The sequence below is a fragment of the Dermochelys coriacea genome, chromosome 3 (genome assembly GCF_009764565.3).
Source record: "Dermochelys coriacea isolate rDerCor1 chromosome 3, rDerCor1.pri.v4, whole genome shotgun sequence".
NCBI classification, from domain to species: Eukaryota; Metazoa; Chordata; order Testudines; family Dermochelyidae; genus Dermochelys; species Dermochelys coriacea.
The window spans coordinates 111,811,184-111,829,968 of NC_050070.1; the positions used below are offsets into that span (position 1 = coordinate 111,811,184).

Sequence of the window (18,785 nt, forward strand, 5' to 3'; positions counted from 1 at the left end):
CAGGCTGGGTGGAATCATACATTCCATGGCATTCTGTAGTTACTAAAGAAGAGGTGGTACTCTGTGAGCAAAGAATGCAGTGGATTCCACTGCTTCAGAGTCCAGAGTCCTGTGAGTAAGCAGCTGTGGAGGCAATTTTCTGCTGGCACCGGGTCCAAAATGAATGAAATTTCATTCTGGTTACTTATAAAGGGAAACGGAGCATCTATGCTTGAGCCAGTATTGTTTTGCATGTGGAACTCCTATTAAAGTCAGTGGGAGGTTGTGGTGTGAATTATGTAAAATCTAATTGAGTCTCAGGCCAAATGCCATCCAGTTCTTCCCACAAGTCTGAAATAAAAATTCTGATAAGTGTCAAGCTGTTCAGTTGTGTATGCAGGTTCTGAGAAACTCCTGCAAATTAGTAATTGTTTGTGAGTAAAATGTTAGAAGTTTCCAAATCTACAACTAGGTTCAAATTATTTGCCAAGAACCAGTCTTCTTACATGCCAGTTGTTCCCATAAATTTTAAAATACATAAGTTCTGTCTCAAGTTGCAAGTAGATATAAATACCCAAGTTTAGAATAGTTTTTCTCTTGCAAGAATTTGTGCATGGGAATTGGTATGTACACCAAAAATATTTAAAGTTTTGGCGAGTGCTGTAAATATGAAAATAGGTACAAATGCTTTCAACAGACATTTGCAACAGATTTACAAGTATATAAGCATTTCCATTTAGCAAGGTGTAAAAATTAAAAGTTTTGGTATCGAATTCTGCCTGCAGATCTGCACATGCAACTTCCACTGTTTGTATGCACAGATCTCAGAGGGAAATATATATAAACAACAGAGACCTCGTACTAAGTTTAAAATACACATCGAGGGCCAACTTTTCAAACAAAGGCACACTGGAAGATTTGGCCCCCCCACCCCCTATTTTTTTTAAATCCCACATGGTGGCACTTCACAATCCTTTCCAGCAAAGCTCATCTGCTCCTATTAAAAACATCAAACAGTAAAAATTGGGGTTCATGCCATAGGATAGCAACAATACTAATACTAAGCCTCACAGCATTTGGCATACTGACATTATAAGAAAAGTGGTTTGAGAAATTCTCATGACCTGTTAGATTTTTCTTACTGTTGCTTCAATGCATTCTGCCTTTAATCATGAAAGACCTGTTTGCTTGTAGGAAGAAAGAGTATTTTAACCATCTTCTACATTATCATTCGCAAAAAGAAAAGGAGTACTTGTGGCACCTTAGAGACTAACAAATTTATTAGAGCATAAGCTTTCGTGAGCTACAGCTCACTTCATCGGATGCATTTGGTGGACTAACAAATTTATTAGAGCATAAGCTTTCGTGAGCTACAGCTCACTTCATCGGATGCATTTGGTGGAAAAATCCACCAAATGCATCCGATGAAGTGAGCTGTAGCTCACGAAAGCTTATGCTCTAATAAATTTGTTAGTCTCTAAGGTGCCACAAGTACTCCTTTTCTTTTTGCGAATACAGACTAACACAGCTGCTACTCTGAAACTTATATTATCATTATGACTGAGTCAGGGTTCCTGCTTTCAATGCAATTATTCCCATTCCCAGTTATAATAGTTAAAACTTGTAATGTAGACAGCAAACTGCCAACTAGGTTTCTGTAACAAATCATGGCCTGTCTATTGTTTTAACACTGTTACAGCGATGGGATTAAGTCTAGACTACTAATTTTGATCATGAAGTAACCAGATCCCTTCAGTCTGTCAAAAAGTGTCAAATAGCAAGATACAAAGGATTAATGTTCATCTCAAAGAATGCAGAAATTTAGTTTCTTCATGTACTTCAAAATAAAACGTGCCAATGAATGAAATGAAGCGAAACTTGTTTATTGAATGGGAAGAGTAGAACATTGATGACTTTGACGATCCTGCAAATGATACTTTTGATACCATCATAGTCACTGAAACAGTAGTAGTTTAAGTGTCCATTCCATGACTTCTACCAGTGACTCAGCATCAGCTTCAGTCAGAAACAGTCTGTTTATCTTTGAGACAATAGCCAATTGGTGATTATGCCATAACAATCAGGGTGGCCTTTTGGGGTAGAGTAGGAGGAGATGAAAAATATCTCGGTTTTTAGGTAGGGGAAAATGACAAGTCTGTGGTAAATTAAAATAATCCAGAAAACATAATTATAGGTTCTCAGCATGCATTACTTTACCAATTGCATAATAAACTCTACTGTTTATTATGAAAATGAACAGAAAAGTGTAGCCTCATTAATCTGTGGCCTTCAGTTGAATCAAAAATAAAAATCACATACATGTATAAAATAAACATTAATTTGAGATTGGTACCCTATTAGGCCTCATGACCCTTGCTGTGACTCAGACCAAATATTGTAAGATAGAGGAATCAGCTAATTATGATGCTACTTCTGAGTTATGAAAATGTGACATAGTCAGCTGAGCTTGCATAGGAGGATATGCTCTTCTTGACTGAAGCAAAAGTATTCCAAAGATTCCAGTTATAACTAAAAATGCCATAAGCAATCCTCCAAGGATAAAGGTTTCAACTGGTGGAAGTTTTCCTTTATCTGGGGGGAAAAAAACAGAGAGGATTTACAAAGGAATTCCCTGTCACCAGATCCATCTGACAATATTGTTACTTGGGACAGAAGGTGTTTTTCCAGTCTTAAAGGCAGTAGTGAGCTGGAGCCAGTTCGCATGAACCAGTTGTTAAATTTTGAAGCCAGTTTAGAACCAGTTGTTAAAGGGGTGGGGAAGCTTAGACGGGACGGACAGGATGTGGCCCGCGGAACCGTCCTGTCCGTCCCGCCTGAGTTCTCGGCTGGGGAGGCTCCCATGTGAATTTTTACTGACTAGGTGGCACTCCGAGCCTTTGGCAGTGGGTCCTTCACTCACTCCCGGTCTTCGGCAGTGGGTCCTTCAGTGCCGCCGAATATCCGGAGGGACTGAAGGACGTGCCACCGAAGACCCGGAGTGAGTGAAGGAACCGGTTCTTGAGCTTCTGGCAGCTCATCACTGCTTAAAGGTATAAGAATTAATTAGGATCCAATTCGGAACCAAGTTTACATAGCTCTATCAAATGCATAAGCTGCAGAAGGCGGCAAAAGTGAGGGGCACCAGACTCACTTATCTTGGGGAAGGTTAGTTTGATGTGTAATGGCAGGAAGAAGGAAATCACACCTGAAACTCAGGTTCAAGCAGCTTGTTGGGGGTGAAGTGTGAATTCATGTAAATGATCTCTCCATCTTCTACATTGCATATCATCAACCTTCACCATCTCTTCTACTTGCAGGTGGCATATGGAAGCAGCAAACGTGGCTTAGGGTGTGTTTAGTGGAGGTGAGGAAAGGAACAGGTTTCTGGTCTTGTTTTTAAATAAAACAGCAAAAAGTCTGCCAGGCAAGAGATGGATGTCCTCCTTCTCCTCCCTTTACTGATTGCTATAGTGTGGAGGTGATTATCTTGATCCCAGTGCATCCTTTGTACTGTTGTTTCAGACCTTTCAGCTATTGGCCAAGTCTTCACTTGGCCCTTTCTGAATTTTTTCCCCTTCAGTCTGTCAACTGGGAAAGAATTGATTTCTTTGCTGAGAGGTTGGGGAGATGATCAGAATGGTTAATGAATTCTCTGATATAATCCCATGTGTGGCAACTGGGCTGGGTAGAGTGTTAGGGCTGGATTCTCCTTTCAGTTACACAACTTCTACAATGGTGTAACTATGGTAACTATAGTGACTTCGATGGAGTTCCTCCTGATTTACAACAGGGTCAGTGACAGAAGAATCAGGCCCTCAGACTCCACCACTCTGAGAAGCTGGGTGGATGACTGAATTGGACATCCCAGGGGACCTCCCCAGCTCTGGACAAAGATTAGCTTCTAAAGGTATATCTACACAGAAAAAAAACCCACCCAAAACCATGGCACTGAGTGTCAAAGCCCAGGTTGGGCTCATGCTATAGCACTAAAAATAGCCATGTAGACATTCTGACTCGGGCTGCGAAGCCCAGGAAGGAGGGTGAGTTTCAGAGCCTGAGCTCCGGTCTGAGCTGGAACATCTACATGGCTATCTTTAACACCCCAAACCCAAGCCTGACCAGGACTCTGAGACTTGCAGCCACAAATTCTGTAGACTCAGAATTCTGCTGTGTGGACATGCCCTGAGGCTACAGAACAGTCAGATCCCCACAGTGGGCTGACCGCAGCCACGTCTCCTGTGGTGGCCACCAGCCCTGGCAGTTAACCTGGCCCTGTTGCTCGTGCTCCAGCCCCAGGCTTCTGGTGTGACGGTGGCGGCTGCTGCTTCAGCGGCCCCAGCACTGCTCCTGGGGCAGGGGCTGACTGTTGGCTGCTGCTTCAGTCCCAGGCTACTACTCTGGCCCCCCACCATTGCTTCTGAACGGGGGCTGACAGCTGCTCCAGCCTCGCTGCTCTAGCGGACTAAAGCCAAATAAGTCATGGAGGTCCACTGAAGTCATGGAAGTAAGTTAAAGCAACATAGATGGACTTAATCACATAAATAAGAAAACTCATATTTATGGTTTCCATCACAGCTCATAGGACCATTGACTTCTCTGGGAGTTTAAGGTTTTCAGAACCATCCAGGAACTGGCACATAATAAAAATTATTATGCATTGGGCAAGGAAGCTAAGTTGGCTGTGGTATGCATGAGTTTGAATTTCTTGGATTTTGTGTGTTTAAATTTTTTTCCTGTTAATGGAATATTTTTAACATTTAAAATGTACCAAAATGGATCACACCAGGCTACATAAAACATTTGAAACATGGCTTTATACATTCAATTTAAATGTTGAAACATGGCTTTATAAATCACTTACTTATGTTAGTTTCTCCATCATCTGCCAGCTTTCGCTTGATGGGACCATAAGAGACTGTGAGAGTAGGAAATGGTGTAGTTTCTCTTTTATTCCTGGTTATTCTACCATAATTAGTACAATTCTGATAAAAAAGAGATTGCAAACAGTAAGTGTCCATGCCTATATGCATACATGCTCCACAAAGGGAGGTCAGGAAATTCACACTTAAAACTGTTTGCCTGATAAACACAGGCCTCTGATTAGATGAAGGAGCAACAGAATAGAGCAATGCTGTGAATAGAACAATGTTTGAGATGAGCAGAGTCATCTTGCTCCAAGAGAGGGCAGTAATAACCATACACACACACACACACACACACACACACACACATATATACTCGATACTTAAGACAGGGCTTGTCCTGAAGTCCAAAGCAGGAGTAGCTGCTATTCAGGAGAGTCATAGTGGAACACAAACCCTTATCATGTAGGTCACTGGCTCAAATTCGGGTCGGGTCAGTAGTGACCTAATCTTGCAGACACATACATGTGCTTCTCTTTGCTGAACTGTAGTATCATTAAACTCAGTGGGGTTACCTGTGAGCAAAGCTAAATTGTTACCATCTGGTGGCTGTTCAGTGACCTGTTAGAAATGAATTTGGTAGGTTCAATTTTAGTGGACAAGAGTCCATATTACAAGAAAAGAAACCCTCACCTGCACAATGGTACTAACTGGGACCTTTTATGCCTTTCTCACCTAAAAGACAAAGGACTGAATAGACTTGGAGATAGAACTGCCCTCCGTTCCCTTACCCCCAATTTAGTGTTAGGGAAGCATGGGAAAGTTTGCCAGCTGCTGATCATTCTGTACTTATTCTGTGGATAAATAGGAGTGCATTTTCCTCAGCTGCCAATCTTTTACAAGCACCAGAATCATTTAGAAAAACAAGACTCTCTCAAATCTATGTGTTCAAGACAAGCTATCATCTAAGAATGAATTTGCAATGATCTATTCATATGTGTATATATGTGTGTGTGTGTTTATATGAACAAATTATTGCAAATAGATATATGCACTAACAACAACAGAGAGAGGAAGTAATAGGATTCAAAGCTGGACATTTGATCACAAACTATAGGGTTCTTGTCTGATACCTTAATGCATAATTTCTAGCTGTACTTACATTTCGGGTCTGGTACCAGGTCCTCTAATAAAGTACTGGATACGAAGTAAATTGAAATGTAGTTTCTAGACTGCAGAACATTAAAGCACTGGGGTAATAGTTAAAAGTTTGGGGGGTTGTGACAAGCCCTTGAACCCACTTAAGCACCTACTCACTTTGCAGACTTGTGTTCTTATTTCTTTCTCTCAAATATTAACAGGTACGGCTAAAGAAAAAGGTCCATATTAGCTCAGTTCAAATAAATGCTATTCTTTAGCAGAGCCTAATCCCATAGAGGACAATTTTATATACACAGCAAGAAAGCACAGCTGTGGTTTAATTTTTGGTGCATTGCAGATGCAAAGGATAGTTGCTGTTACAGTAAGAATGGGTTGGCACTGCAGAAAGCTCAAGTGGATAAATCACAAATGGAAAAATCAGGGGCACACCTGCCAGCTTAATAAAAGACACTGGGCTCTCAGTACAAAACACTGACAAGCTCCAGAAGTGAGTAATACTGCTGGGAAGGAGACGTGGCCGGGGTAGCAATAGCACAATGATGTGCATATTTAAAAATATTATTTTGGAAGGTCCTGCACATCCAGAGGGGACAATTTTCAGATACTAATAAATATGGCCTCTCTCATTTTATACCCCAAAATAAACAAGGAGCTTGATTCAGCCAAAATGATCCCACATGACTGCTGTCCCATGGAAATTCTACAGGACCTTTAGTCTCTGCAATCATGGAAGATAATCTCTAGTCTGAGGAAGAAATGTCCCCTTTCCTGCAGTCACAGGTCAAATCAGTCACCCTGTACTTTCCCCTTTCCGAGGACAAAATTAGAGGCTTCTCTCAGCCCAAGTACTATATTGGCATTCTAGTTCTTGGGGATGACAGGGAATCTCACATTCTTGTGGGAGACTGGGTTCTTTCCTGCGCTCAGTAATCTGGATGGGGAGGGGGCTTAAAAGGTTTATATATCTGAATAGCTGTACAGTGTGGGAGACAAGAATTTTAAAAACAAGGATCAGGATTCAAGAAACCTTCTGCATCCATAACAAAACAAAGATCAGGAGGCAGAAATTCTACCCTTTCACTCCCTTGCAACACACTGGGGACTGGACAATCAGGTCAGCTACAGAGACAAAAATAAAACTCAGTCCATTGGTTGGGCTCTGAGCCCATCAATCCCTCCACTCTCAGCTGTGCAGGGAAGTTACTAGGGCTGTAGTTATCCCCTCATTGTGCTGCGAGAGATTTGTGAATGTCCTGAGTCATGGGAGTTGTGCAGACCTATAGAAAGAGGGCTGGCTCATTGACAGAAGTCCGCTGCCTCCTGGGTAGATCTACAATGTGCAGCCACAAAGCCTTTACTGAAAGGCTTCTCTTGCAGGCTGACCTTTCTGCTGAGGAACTGGGATCCACATCCTCCCAACTTTTGGGGTCCCAGCCCACAGAGGCATTTTCTTCTGGGTCAGACTTTAAAAGATCCCAATCCATATATTAGACTACCAGCATGCACAATTTCATCCTGTTCCAAAAGCTGGAAAAACTGGTTTCAGAATAGCAGCCATGTTAGTGTGTATCCGCAAAAAGAACAGGAGTACTTGTGGCACATTAGAGACTAACACATTTATTTGAGCATAAGCTTTCGTGAGCTACAGCTCATTTGCATCCAATCAAATACATTTGTTAGTCTCTAAGGTTAGTCTCTAAGCCACAAGTACTCCTTTTCTTTTTGCTGAAAAAACTGGTTAGCAGTAAAGGACTGCAAAAATCTACTCAACACCAGAAGCCAAATTCAGGCTTGGCGTAAAGGGATTCAACTGCAATGGAGGTTGAACTATGCTATTTCCCTATGGAATTGCACTTTGTTATACTGGGTCTGAATTTGGTCCCAGATATTTAAGGCCTGATTCTCTTCTCACTTACATCAGCTTTACGTGTGGGTATGTCTATTGACTGCAATAGATTTACTCTGATTTACACCAGTATACGTGAAAAGAGATTACAGGTCAAAAGAGGTGGTTGGTTTTTTTTTTTAAGGGGAAGTGTACATTGTTTTCTGGGCATCTAATAAAAACCAACCTACATAACAAGGTGCATAGCAACAAATGACACATGTATCAGGAAACAGACGCATACCCTAAATTGTCTATGCAGATTTTACTTATGCTGAACTACTGTCTTGTGTGACTTTCAGACAAAGCATCTGGTTTTATCTGTGTCAATTTCCAAAATGTCATACTGACTTCTTCCTTGATTTCTTTTTTTGCTTAATATGTCATCCTGGTAGCTTTTCAGATGTAATTCTTGAGGAAATAAACCAACGTACAAAGCCTTGTTATTATTATGAAGCTGCTGTTAATGTCTAAACATCTACCATCAAAAATCATTCACACTGATATTGCATTCTGTGCCATAATGTCAGACAAGTACTGAGCAAGCTGTACTGTATCTTCCTTTATGATGTCAAAAAGGTTTCTCTCCTGTTCTGTATTGCAAACAAAGATATAATCAATCTCCTTGCTAATAATATAAAATTCAACTGCATGGACAGTTTTAAGAACAGTGTGGTTCTGAGGTGGAATTTTATATTGTTCCCCTTAGAAAACTTGTCTTCTATGTGACCAGCCCATAAATTGTTAGCTGAATGCTGGTAAATGTCACTTAATTATAGCTCCTCTAGGATCAACTAATATTTCATGCTTTTTCTTACCACATTATATTATCTGATGAAACGGATGCAAACTCTGCTATATGTTTTGCTATCATACTGCCATGTCTGAATTAAGCTGCAAGCTTCCAGCAGCAGGGCCTCATCTTCTATATGTGTTTGTACAACATTGGTTACATTGATGGTGATCTAAAAATAATATTATAAATCAGTCCAAACTATGTGACCTTGCTCAGGCAAAACACTCTTTGATGTCAATGGGAATTTTGCCTCTGGAAGGTCTGAATAAGGACCACAGAACAATAGTAATTAATATAGCACTTCACATTTGAAAGTTGCTATACAAATATTAATTTCTCATGACAATGCTGAGAGTTAAGCAAGTGTGATGGCGTGCAGGGACAGATGTTGTCCTTAAGGAGCAAAGAGATAAACTCAGCTCCCCCTCCCTTGGCACAGAGGGGAAGGACTTAAAAATGGGCTACTTGGGAGATGGTGGGTAGAGAGGGGAATGCCAGTGGGAATCAAGTCCACAATCAGAGTTGGAGAACTTGGCTGAAACTCTGGTGGAGGGAGTTTTCTGTTACTCTTTTTTACTTGGTTAACTTGATTTGATTTCTGGTTATAAACATAATCCTTAATAAAAAGCACGTTGACTGCTCCTGGGTTTTGCTTCTGTTTAGTCATTCTACCAGCTTGCGCTAAGGATTACTATTCTAATTTTGCAGGGGAAGTGGAGGCAGAGGGCTATGTGTCTTGCTCAAGGCCATACATCAAGTAAATGTTAGAGATTAGAATTTAGGAGCTCCTGATTTCCAGACCTGTACTCAGTCTACTAGACCACATAGTTTCTCCAGTTTGGCCCAACAATAATAATAATAATTAATAACCCCACCCCAATCCTCATGCACACATGGATATATACAAAACTTACTGGCTTGCAAACAGCTGCTGTACTGTGACAAATCTGAACTGTGCAGTGTAGGAAAATGTCATTGTAAGAGATGCCAACAAACTTGAACATCTGGATCCTAAACATTGCTTCTGCACCTTCGCCATTCATTATTACTGACAGTGTTTCATCTTTGACAACTTGGGAGCAGCTATGTGGGATAAAAGATATAAAATAATTAGATCCAAGGGTCATAAATCTTTGGCAGTCATCTGTGTTATATCAGACACTAGAGGAGATTTAGCCAAACAGCAGAGTCTCAGTCTGATAACTGGTCTTGTTTGTGCATCCCTCACATTACTCAAGGTTAGAGCTGATCAGAAAAATGTCTTTGCAACCAAAATAAAAAAAAATTGCAGAAAAATTTGTTTTGATACACATTTTTGAATGTTTATTGTTACAAAAATTTCAAAAAAAAAGTCATTTAGAAAAAGCTTCAGATCTGTTTGTTCTCAACCCTCCCCTTCTCTCATCTCTAAAACTATTTTTCCCTATTTCCCCCTCCCCATTTTTCCAGTGGGGAAAAAAGCAAGGAAATGTGAGTAAAACACCCATTCTTCTAAGTTTTACTGTCACCCCCCTTTTCAAGTGCATAAAATAGGGAAATACTAAAAGTAAGAGAAAAAAAAATCTAAATGATTTTTTTAATTCAAAATGAATTGAAACATGTAATTGCATTTAAAAAATTTTAATTGAAAAAATTCCTCAAGCCTAATAAAAATTGTTGCAGGTAGTTGGCTTCAATATAAAAGCCTTCACAATGTGAATGTATCAACCCCAGAGGGTAGGAGAATAAGGCACCTAAATTACAACCTTAATGATGCACAGCAGTGCCATTTTGAATTGAAATATTTTGAGTTTTGGCCAAAATATTTTGGTTTTTCAGGTGTTAAAGTTTTTCAATGAAACATTGAAATTACCCAAGGATAGCAGAAACTTTTGATAAATATTTTGTTTAGTTGAAAACCCAGTTTTCCATTGAAAAACAGTTTTGATGGGCATTATTCAACTAGCACTAATGTGGGATTCTTTTTATTTGTCTTCTTGTTTCTGAGACATTAGAGTACACTTGAGTCATGTTTTCAAGATTTTTTTCTACAAACATGAGGGCTAGAAACTTCCTCTTTTTTAAATGATAGCTGAGATTTTCACATTGTCCCTTCACTTCAGGAACTGCAGTTTTAAGAAAATTACCAAATAGAGCAAGTCTAACAATAAAATTGCAAAAGTTGGCAACACTGAGATTCCTAAAATGCAAACTATGAACTTAGAAATTTGAGTATTCACACCAGAACCTTGTTACTAAGAGTTGCTGTCATCCAATCTAGGAACAGAAATAATAGCATGTGATCTACATGTCCAGTCAAAACTAAACAACACAATTTTAATTTCAAATATCAAATAATTGCATGAATGGCTTGCAAGCCAATCTGCAGATCAAGAATTCTTTGTAGAAATATAGAAAATCCTATATCCTATGCAGCAGACACACCTAAATTGTGCGTGAAAGAGCCCAGAGTTGTGTTGTACTACCCTCTAACCTTGTTCCCCTCCGAGGCCTCTCCAACCATCACAGTGTTCCTTGATAGTGTTTCAGATAGAGAGTGAGAGAGAGAGTTATTTTATTTTACACTTCCTCCACATATTTAACTTTCAGTGTGCTGTAGATTTTTGTATTGAAAATGAGTAAGTGTATTATACAAGCTGTCAGGTTGTGTTAGGAGATAGTTGGAGCTTTCACCATTTCAGGAAGGCGTGGTTTTGTACCTAGGAGGCAGTTGAAACTTTTGGTAATGGGGAAAGGATATATCTCCTCTGTTCCTTCCCCATCTGAGAAGAGGCAAAAATACTTTAATACATGAGGAGAGGAGGGTTTGAATTCATTATTCCCCATCCCAACAACCCATGACATCAAATAGTTATCCCACTGCACCTTATCCCAGTATCTACCTGTAGCAAGGTGGTCACCTGCTCTGGCCTTAAAGGGCTTAAAACAGCCCAGCAGAGAGCTGTCGCTGGGAGCAAGCAGTTCCCAGGCTGATTGGGGGAAGCATGACCATTGTGGCCATGCCCCAATCAGGGCTCAGATGGCCCTTATAAGAAGTCAGTGGGCCAGGAGCAGAGAGTCTCCCTCTAGCTGAGGAGGGAGAAGGACCTAAGGGTGCCTGGAGTGAAGCAGGGTTGGGGAAAGGCTTGAGGAGCTGCAGTGCTCCAGGCCTGCAACTCCCTAGGCTGCAGGGCCTACACCAAGGCCTACAGGGTTGCAGGAAAGGCAGCAGGTCAAAACCTCCCTTGCCTATGATGACTGGCTTGTACAGACTGCAGTCAGGCCCCAGTGAAAGGGGGCTAGATGGTGACTGGCAGTAGCCCATAGGCTGAGGCAAGGTGGGGTTAGAGGGTGGGGGTTCCCCAGGGAGGGGGGACCCAGAAAGGTAAAAGGGCACTGGGGTCCAGCGGAAAGCAGGACACCAGCCCAGAGGGCTCCCTGGAGGCTGGATGAGCTAATTCCCTGAGACACCAGCAAGAGGCACCGCAGGGGTGAGTCACTGCCCCGTGACACTACCATTCCATCCAACAATGGAAAATAAGCACATTAACTTGGTATTTCTGCTAAAAGTATCATCAGTGGAAAAAGCTAATGTATTTAAACTGTTCTCAGTCTTCACGGTCACCAACCCACAGAGATGAATTATGGAAGTTTATGCTATTTACATTACAAGCTATGTGCAGACTCAAGCAGATCTCACATGATTGGTTTACATTTAGCTCACACTTGAAAAGTTTTTCCTTCCCAACTGTATGGTATAGTGTGACATTTTGGGGACCACCCAGACTGGTAATATTGTGTTTTGTTTTTGTTTTTAAATGAAATCTTAGATTCTGGAATATAATTGTATGGGAATTTAAAATGATGTAGCAATTTACATGGCTGCATAATCACATTATACACAAGGCCCAGCTAATGTACTTTTAGAATGATACATCTACTATGTATGCTGGGATACAAACCTATCTTCTATAAAGGAATATTGAACAGGATGAGAAGGATTCTTTGTTGGTGTAGACCAGCAGTTTTCAAGCTGGATTATTAAATGACCTGGAACCTGCCAGAGGACAGAAAAAGAAATCTGCATTCTTATCAGATTCATTATCTTCAACATATAATATTCTCACCATCTACTAGGTGCTTGTGACAAGCTCAAAATACATTAAGGATGAAACCAATAGTTAGACCTTCTTCAGATAACAAGAACAAAATATCAGGACACATGGGGGGGCAGCTCCCACCATCACCACCACCAGGGCTGGAAAGCCGGAGTGCCGCTGAAGCCAAAAAAAAAAAAAAAAAGCCGTAGTGCCACCGAAGCAAAATATCGGGACAAATGGTGTCCCGACTGTACATGGGTCGAGATGCAGGACAAACAACTAAATATCGGGTCAGTCCCAATTTTATCGGGATGTCTGGTCACCCTAGTTAGATCAAATTGGTTACGCTATGTCATGATTCAAACTCTCCAACAGAGGTTGTGTTGTTGAGACCCCTTTGCATCCACTTGAAGCATTTCCGCATCAATTTTCAAACTTCACTGAACTATGGGGGCGGTCAAGGAAATTACGTGCGTGTCGGGGGGGGGGGAGTAGAAGAAAAGTGCGGGACAAAGAAGGACACACTGGAATGTCTTAATTCATTTCCACAGGATCTCCAGTTCAACAGGCCTTCTCTGGTCCATCAGAATGAGAACTCCTCTCCCAAATGAAGTTCTCCAGAAGGAGCTATCTCCAGAGTTAAACTTGTAGCTCCTTCTTGAGACATCCTGAACTGCAAGCATCCACATCTCCAGGATCCTCTCCCTGTAATAAGGGCTGGGACATGGTAGGAGGGACAAGATGCGGGGGAGCCTTGCAGCTGAACAGTGCTACCAGCTCCAGTCCTTTCTTCTGGCAGATTATTTCTCTGGTGAACTGCCCATAATTCACTATTGATGAAGGTCTGATAGACCCTTGGTCAGACTGGGCTTCTGTAGGCTTTATAGCCACAAAAGGGTGGGGATAGATTATGGGGGCATTATGCATAAAGGGGGGGGATGTAGTTTTAGGCAGGGAGCATAGATGGTGAAGGGTATGAATGGGGGCAGATATGGCAAGGGGCTCAGAGGTTGTTGAACCGGCTGGAGAACAGAGCTGAAGAGCTAGGCTGAGTGGAGGAGCTCTTTGACTCTTACCCCCCATCCCTTCTGCCCACTGGTTCCTAGCGCTGCTGAAGAGACCAGTTCCCTGGCCCTAGTGGACAGCCTTGCTCCCTCATTCCATAGGCCTCTGTCCAACCACACCATCCAAATCTATCCCAGCCAGAAAAGTTTTTCTTGCTATCCCTTTATTTTATTATCTGTTTTAAAGGATCAAAATAAATTATCATAAAAATGCCTAATGACTGAAATGTTTCCTTTTCTGTTTTGTGTTCCTTCTCTCCCTTGTTTGGTTAACTATCAGAAGGTCTCTGTTATACTCACTGTGAAGACCAATGGTTGTAAAGATGCTTGCCTTCACTTTCTAGGCACTGTGCCTTCACCTGCAAGGGTTTAATCAAGGAATCAAGTGTTTTAGGTACCATATTGACTTTGACAAAGATGTTATCCTCTAGGGTTAGAAAGGGAACAGTAGTCCACATATCCTCAAAATTTGGGTCCTTGTACAATATCATTGAGACAGAAAAATTCCCATCTTCTGTGTTCAGTGTAATGGTTCTGTAAACAACAGTTTAAATCAATCAAGCCATTAAAATGGCACACACATTATTCTATTATAATGGCAAATAAAAAATGACAAAATCAAAACAAGATTAAATGATTTTTTTTTCAGACTTTTCTTTCACTGAGAATTTTCAAGAGTCTATGGATTTCCTTCCTAATTTAGAATGAAGGCACAGAATCCTTCACAAAATGCAATATGCATTCTGCCATACAGCTCTACTCTCCAGTGATGCAAAACAGCTATAAAGCCAATGGATCTGACTCACTGAGGACTTTCCCTAGCCAGGGGGAATCCCCAGAAGGGCTGAGCTGCTATACTGTTTCCTATGCCACTATCCTTCTGCTTAGTGAAAGGGGGTATTTCTGACTGCCGATTATTTCTGACTGCCAAAATGATTCTTTGGGGCCATTGATAGCCAGGCGTAAGTTCGAGCTGCCTCTGATCTTCTTCAATTTATGACAGAATCTGGCCCATCCCATGGTTGTCTCCAGTACCAGGTTAGCATAGAGGTTAGCATAAAGCTACCTTTGCATCCCCATTCCAATGGTCTTGCCCTGATAGGGTGACCAGATGTCCCAGTTTTATAGGGACAGTCCTGATATTTGGGGCTTTTTCTTATATAGACACCTATTACCCCCCACCCCTGTCCTGAAAGTTTTCACACTTTCTATCTGGTCACTTTATGCCCTGAAAAACAGGTTAGTCAGATTTGGGGATCTGGGCCCGTGTGTGCAGACTCCACAATACTCTAGCTAAGACTCAAACCATGGCTATCATGGTATGAGCCAGGAAGGCCAAGCCAATATGAGTTGTGAAAGTGTGTCTGAGCTAGAAATAATTCTTAGTGTTTCTTACAGGGATTCCTCTATTTTTTTCACGCTAATGTTTCTTGATTTTTCCCTTTTGCCTTCAGAGGTCCTCTTGTTTCAGGAAACAGAATCAATTATTTTAAAATAACAAAAAACAGGCTGAAAGAGAACATTAGTTAAAAAAAAAAAGGGTGGTGCTGGGGCCCTGTGCTTTTGATGCTGCTGTCTTTCAGAAGACACAAAAAACTGAGGCCCTAAGTTAGAGGCTCAACTCTAATGCAGCAAAGCACTCATTACAAGCTCAAGTCTGACTGAAGTCAATGGGACTTGAGCACAAGTTAAAAATTTGCTATATGTTTAAGTGCTTTGCTGAATTGGGGTCCTATCATAGCCATTTTTCACGAGAATAGGGCTGTTAACCCCAGTGTCCGGGTCAGATTCCATCTCTGGTATTTAGGGGTGAATTGATTAATCTAGGCCCAGATCCACTTACGCTCTGGGGTTGCTCTAACAGCTGAGAGTGTGTTCATGCATGCCAGCTGACTCAGTCATGCCTCCCATCTGTTGCTGGTACTTCCCCTATCTTGGCTGACATTGTGCCTTGTGGCCCCAGAATTCATTTCTTCTTCTCTGAGGTCTGGGCTGGGAGTAGATGGGTGACCAGCAGCAATCAGCTGTGCACCATGATGCCAGTACCATACTGAGGCAGTGATTCAAGAGCTCCTCAGTTGGTGATTTAGTAATGATTTGTATTAGTCAGTGATTTAGTAATTTAGTAACTATTTGTATTACTTTAGTACCCAGAGGCTCCATTGTATGGACATAAAGAAAGACAGCCCCTGCTCTGAAGAGCTTACTGTGTAAAACAGACAAGACAAAGGAAGTATTATTAGCCCCATATTTTAGTTTAACAAATGAGCAGCTGCGGCACAGAGAGATTAAGTGATTTGCCTTAAATCGAAGTCCGTTACAGAGCCAGGGACTGGAAGGAAATCTCCAAATCCCAGTCCAATGTCCTAGCCAACAGAGCGTCCTTCCTCTCAGTAAATGTGCCCCAGCCAATATTACTGTATATTACGCAGCCTGGTTCTTCTGGATGAAACGAGCTATGTAATACTAGACAAATGAGAAGTGTTATACCTTCTGGCTTAATTTGCCTTTGTTCTCATTGGCGCTTTATGCAGGGCAATTTTAATAGTATAAGCTAGAAAACAAAAACAAAAGGAGTTACCTGATGTCAACACTGATTTTATTCTCTCCGTTAGGCTGTTGCAGCATGTAATTAACAGGGTATCGGCAAGCAAATGTGATATTGATAAAGGTCCTTGTTATTATATCAGAGAAGTTGCTTTGTATAGTGTTGATGAAAACAATGTGTGCTCCATCAGAATCCTGAAATACAGAAATAGCAACAACTCTCTATATTTTGTATAAAGAGCCTAATTTGCTTAATACACTGGACACTTAGGGATGCATGTATCACTGTACATTCATGAACTCCATTAAAACTAATTATTATTATTATTTATTATTAGTTAATTAAGTTTATGGCACAGTACAAACATACACCACTTGACAGCTCCTGCCCAGAAGACTTTACAATCTAAAGGTATGGTCCTGCCTCTGCATTCAGATATGGTAGTAGGTGTGTGGTAATGGATATGCAGGACTTGGAGACATGACTGTCATCATATAAGGAGACCCAGTAATAGACTCGTAAAAAAATGCGCAGATGGAGTCATGGCAAGCTGTGTATAGACATATGATAAAGAATGTTCATGGAGGTGGAGCGCTAGGTGTGTGTGAAGATGTAATGCCTGGAGGCAAACCACGATTGTAAGCAAGGGAGTGCATGTGCTCCCAGAGGCAAATTAAAGAGTGTGGAGGTGAGCCAACTATGTGAATAGAGCTGTGGCAATGAGTATGCCTTTTGTGGTACACATGTTTGATTTTTGTAACAAAACAAACTCACTAACATTATAAAAGTTTTTGGCCAGATGTTGGTTTTTGCTTTGCACAGCATTAGAGGGCAATATGTCCTATTATCTCCAAAGATGTCAGCTATTAAAGGAACCTGCTTTTAGCTAAACCATTCCTTACCTGAAAGGGGATTGTATCTGTTTTTCCCTCATAATAACTGTAGAACTATTCTTGTTTGTGTGTTCATTTAATAATCAAATACTGTGAATCTGAAAGGTGATGTCCAATTCAAGGAAAGTGATAATACAAAAATCTTGTGCTACCTTATTGCTTTGCTCATCCTTCACGTTTGGATGTTCCAAATATTGTTTTAGTTAATATTGCACCTTGGCTACTTATGTGTAACTTCTGTGGATTTGAGTGGGAGTGGCATTCATGTAACCAAGGGCAGAATTTGCCCCTTCTAGTCTTAATAAATGTAAAAGAACTGGATCACATCCAGTGATTCATCTAATCCAGTGTCCTCGCTCCCCAAATAAAGAACTTTTTAAAAACTGGGTGTCACATATAGTACTGTAAAATTTTTACAAATTTAGGACCAAGTATCTACAACTCCCACTGAAGTCCATGGGAAGTGCATCCCCCACATATGAGAATAAAATATGGCACATAATATTTTACCTAAACTCTGTCTTGTGTTTTAGCTGTATTTTCTTTCTTACTGTTGCTGATTATAAAGGAAAAAACACATAAACCTGTGTAATCAACCGTATCATCCTTCTGAATCACTCAATAATCTCATCTCAGTGGAAATAACTGGCATCCCAGTTATTTCCACGGAGATGTAATACTGTGCAAGAGGAGACTGGTTAGAAAGGGAAATGTCTAGTTTACACATTCATACAATATCATGGTAATGGATCATCTAATGGGGACATTAGAAAATATTATGGGCTTGATTCTGCTCTCACACCAGTATATATTGGGGGTAACTTCACTGCAGTCACTGGATTAAGATGGTGTAACTGGAGTAAAGGAGAGCAGGATTTGGATCTACATGTTAAAAATACAGAACAATGCACCTTCAGTGAAGCAGTTTTAATCTGACCAGAGGTGTGTGGTTTTTGTTTGTTTGTTTTTTGTTTTTGGATTTGGTTAGGTGCTAGAAATTCAGACCCACAATACATTGGGAATTAGAGACAAAGGTATTTGAGTAACTTTTTGTAAAAAAGCATCTATGATTTGAAACTCAGAAATTTAATTGATACCTATTACTTTTACAATGGTCTGTTAATTATAATTCATGTTAGATTAATAATTTTACTTATTCGTCCAATAAATGTAATTGGAGAAAGTTGCTATTTCTCCATCAAATTCTTCCTTGCATTTTCCTAATACAATTCTGTTGATGTCTAAGGGGTTGCGTGGGATTTTATTCGTGGCAGAATTTGGCATTTTATTATTGCTGGGGCTTTCCAACCTAAACTGCATACATACAGCAAATATTTGCAATTGCCTGTAATAAGACCTGCTCAGATGCACCTCTGGCAATATGAGCTTTTTGATCAATGACAGTTAAAGTATAACTTTCCCGTCAGACATTTACACATTAAGCGTTAATATTTTTACTAGTCAGCCCACATTACTAACATTAATTCAGACTACAGGTATGATTGGTGTTAGTGCTAC

The 18,785-nt window shown here is 40.7% G+C and overlaps 1 protein-coding gene across 1 annotated transcript; it reads right to left on the minus strand.

The window, feature by feature from the left end:
• Window positions 1-1,547: 1,547 nt before the first annotated feature.
• On the minus strand, window positions 1,548-16,544 carry LOC119853617 (uromodulin-like). The gene is made up of 6 exons (XM_038396868.2): window positions 16,408-16,544; window positions 14,225-14,360; window positions 12,625-12,719; window positions 9,598-9,766; window positions 4,841-4,961; window positions 1,548-2,571 (listed from the first exon to the last, which is right to left on the minus strand). Exons 1-6 carry the CDS (start codon window positions 16,452-16,454, stop codon window positions 2,399-2,401), a joined length of 741 nt encoding a protein of 246 aa, XP_038252796.2. The 5' UTR covers window positions 16,455-16,544; the 3' UTR covers window positions 1,548-2,398.
• Window positions 16,545-18,785: the final 2,241 nt, after the last annotated feature.

Coding starts and splice junctions, on each gene's coding strand:
- LOC119853617 (XM_038396868.2), bottom strand. CDS start 16,454: ATGCTGCAACAGCCTAACGGAGAGAATAAAATCAGTGTTGACATCAG. Junction 4,962..9,597: donor CAGCAGCTGTTTGCAAGCCA/GTAAGTTTTGTA, acceptor CTTTTTTATCAG/AATTGTACTAATTATGGTAG. Junction 2,572..4,840: donor TGATGGAGAAACTAACATAA/GTAAGTGATTTA, acceptor TTTTCCCCCCAG/ATAAAGGAAAACTTCCACCA.